Below are 2,540 nucleotides of genomic sequence, written 5' to 3'. Positions count from 1 at the left end.
ATAAAAATATAGTTCATGTGAAATTCGCGATAGGGCCCATTACCATGAAAACTTCAAAAGTGGATTTGGTTTTGTATAAAATTAAGTAAACTAGTTCTTGTGTTGCATTCTGGTGGTAAATTAATATCTGCCGTTAATATTTCACTGCTATTTTCGTCATGTATGCTTATCAAAACGTTATGTAAAATGCAGCAAACCATAATCCGGTCGTTGCATTCCGCCTTATTTTTATTATTCAGCATTCTAAATTTAAGTTCCTTTAGACTGCTGAATTTTTCCTTCAAAATACCGAAGCAATTTTCAATACGGACCCGATATTTGGAAAAATGTTTGTTGTAAAGATCTCTATCCTCTTTGGTATGTTCGATGCTATTTTGTCTAAAAGGTGTTAACAAAAAGGGTTTAACTGGGCAAGCGCTGTCCCCAGCGAGCCACTTAAGTGGTGACAAGAAGCGTTCCGGATATTTTTCTAGTGGAGAGTTATGAAAAATTTTTGCGTCATGAACTCTGCCCGGGTAACCTATTGTTATTTGTCTTATCCGCAATTTGTAATTGCACACTGCTTGTACCTTAAGGGCGTATTGACGTTTGCGTGAAAAGAACTGTTCATGATTTCTTTACTGGCGCCTCAGATAATTTAATTTCCGAGCCGTCGATGTATCCTACACATCCCGGCATTTCTTCCTTAGTTTCTGACACAATTCCCCATCTTTCCCTTGCATTAGGCCAGAATAAAAATCTTTTCTTTAAATTTAATATAGCTTTGCCATCATCTAAATTAACAACATTTTCCAATCATTTTAATGGTTTATTAGCTAACTGGTGTGTTCACAACAGCATCGTAAGTGTCGTACTGTTGTATGTCGTAAACTTTAAACAGGTAAATAGGTATTTAGAATACTTTAATCCAAATTTTTTTAGCAGTGGGAAAATGCATGCTATGACTTTTATGGTACCTTGTGGGCCCCCAAAATATAGTTTTCATTCATATAAACATTTTTTATTTCTGATTTCTGTAAACAAAAAGAACAGTAGTGTGCAAAGCCTAAGCAATGAAAAGCACTTTAATTTTTTTCTGCCACAAATTTTTATTTATTTATTTGATTATTTTTTTATAAAAATGTAGTTCAGTCTATGTTTATTATACACTGTATAACAGGCAGCCTTGCAAATCGACGTTTGCTCCAACTTATCTTACATACCCGCAGTATTGTGCAAAACTCAAGCAACAAAAACTACTTTCTACTTTCTACTTTTTCTGCTACAATAATTATTCGTTTATTTGATTGTTTTATCTTTATAAAACATTTTTTGAAATTTTTGGCAATTTTGTGAATTATGTACAAAGTTTTAAAATTTGATTTATATGGTATGTTTTATAGAATGAACAACATTTTTATAAAGATAAAACAATCAAATAAATGAATAATTATTGTAGTAGAAAAAACAAAGTGCTTTTTGTTGATTGAGTTTTGCACAATACTGCGTGTATGTAAGATAAGTTGAAGCAAATGTCGATTTGCAATACTGCATTTAATGCATACATATGTACTATACAAAAATGTCCACACTGGAACAAAACTTATTATTTACGCATACCTTAACTATTTTCATATGTTTCAAGAGTATTGATATAAAATTAAAAAAAAAATCATTTACTTTCAGTTCGATTTATTAGAATTGCAAGTAGTTTGTGTATGTTCAGTTATTAGTTGCAGTAAAATAGTTAGCAATAGTTTCCCTAAGGTTAAATGCTTCCTCAGATGAGCAATTTATTTGCCCTATTTTGACAGAGTTCATTGAAGTGTCTGTGTCCCTCCAAGTACCTGGAATTAAACTTCCGTTTACTTCATGATCGACTAAATTCTCGTTAAAATAGTTGGGGTCTCTATCCAGCATAAGATAGTTTTGTAACACAATTGTTGCTAAAATTATTTTATCTACATTCTTGGGCGCGGCATGAATGGGCTTATGTAGAACCCTCCATCTGTTTGATAAAATGCCGAATGCATTTTCAATAAGTAATCGCGCAGCAGAGAGCTTGTAATTAAAATTAGCTTTTAGGGTGGACACATTTCTGCCAGGATATGGTCGCATTAAATTCGGTTTTAGTGGAAACGCACTGTCACCAACAAAGAAATATGGGGAATTTATGTTAGATCCTGCAATATAAAGAATTTGAGTGGATTATGCATACTTAGAAACGGAACAAAATTCGACATTACCTGGAAGATAATCTTGTGACGGTATGTCAAGTTCTGCCCTTAAAATCATTTTCCCAAAGGCACTTTTCGATAAAATACCACCATCGCATCCACATCAGTAAATGTGTAGTTAGAATCACAAGTGGCGAGTAGGACTATGCTAAAGGTTTTTTTGTAGTTAAAAAACAAAGAGCCACTGTTAATTGGGCGTACAATATTAACATGTTTGCCGTCAAATGCGCCCAGGCAATGAGGCATTCCTGTTTTTGCGTAAAACCTTAGAATTTATACAAAATTAGGCATTTCATAAGGAATAAGAAGAAAACAAACCTGTCG

The 2,540-nt window shown here is 33.2% G+C and overlaps 1 protein-coding gene across 1 annotated transcript; it reads right to left on the bottom strand.

The window, feature by feature from the left end:
* Positions 1–1,701: 1,701 nt before the first annotated feature.
* LOC108361139 (uncharacterized) lies at positions 1,702–2,443 on the bottom strand. The gene is made up of 2 exons (XM_017613689.1): positions 2,226–2,443; positions 1,702–2,162 (listed from the first exon to the last, which is right to left on the bottom strand). Exons 1-2 carry the CDS (start codon positions 2,272–2,274, stop codon positions 1,702–1,704), a joined length of 510 nt encoding a protein of 169 aa, XP_017469178.1. The 5' UTR covers positions 2,275–2,443.
* Between the last annotated feature and the right edge of the window lie 97 nt (positions 2,444–2,540).

The sequence above is a fragment of the Rhagoletis zephyria genome, unplaced genomic scaffold (assembly GCF_001687245.7).
Source record: "Rhagoletis zephyria isolate East Lansing unplaced genomic scaffold, Rhagoletis_zephyria_1.1 Rzeph_scaffold_00703, whole genome shotgun sequence".
Lineage (NCBI taxonomy): Eukaryota > Metazoa > Arthropoda > Insecta > Diptera > Tephritidae > Rhagoletis > Rhagoletis zephyria.
The sequence above is the reverse complement of the archived record's forward strand: the minus strand, read 5'-3'. Positions and strand labels throughout refer to the sequence as shown.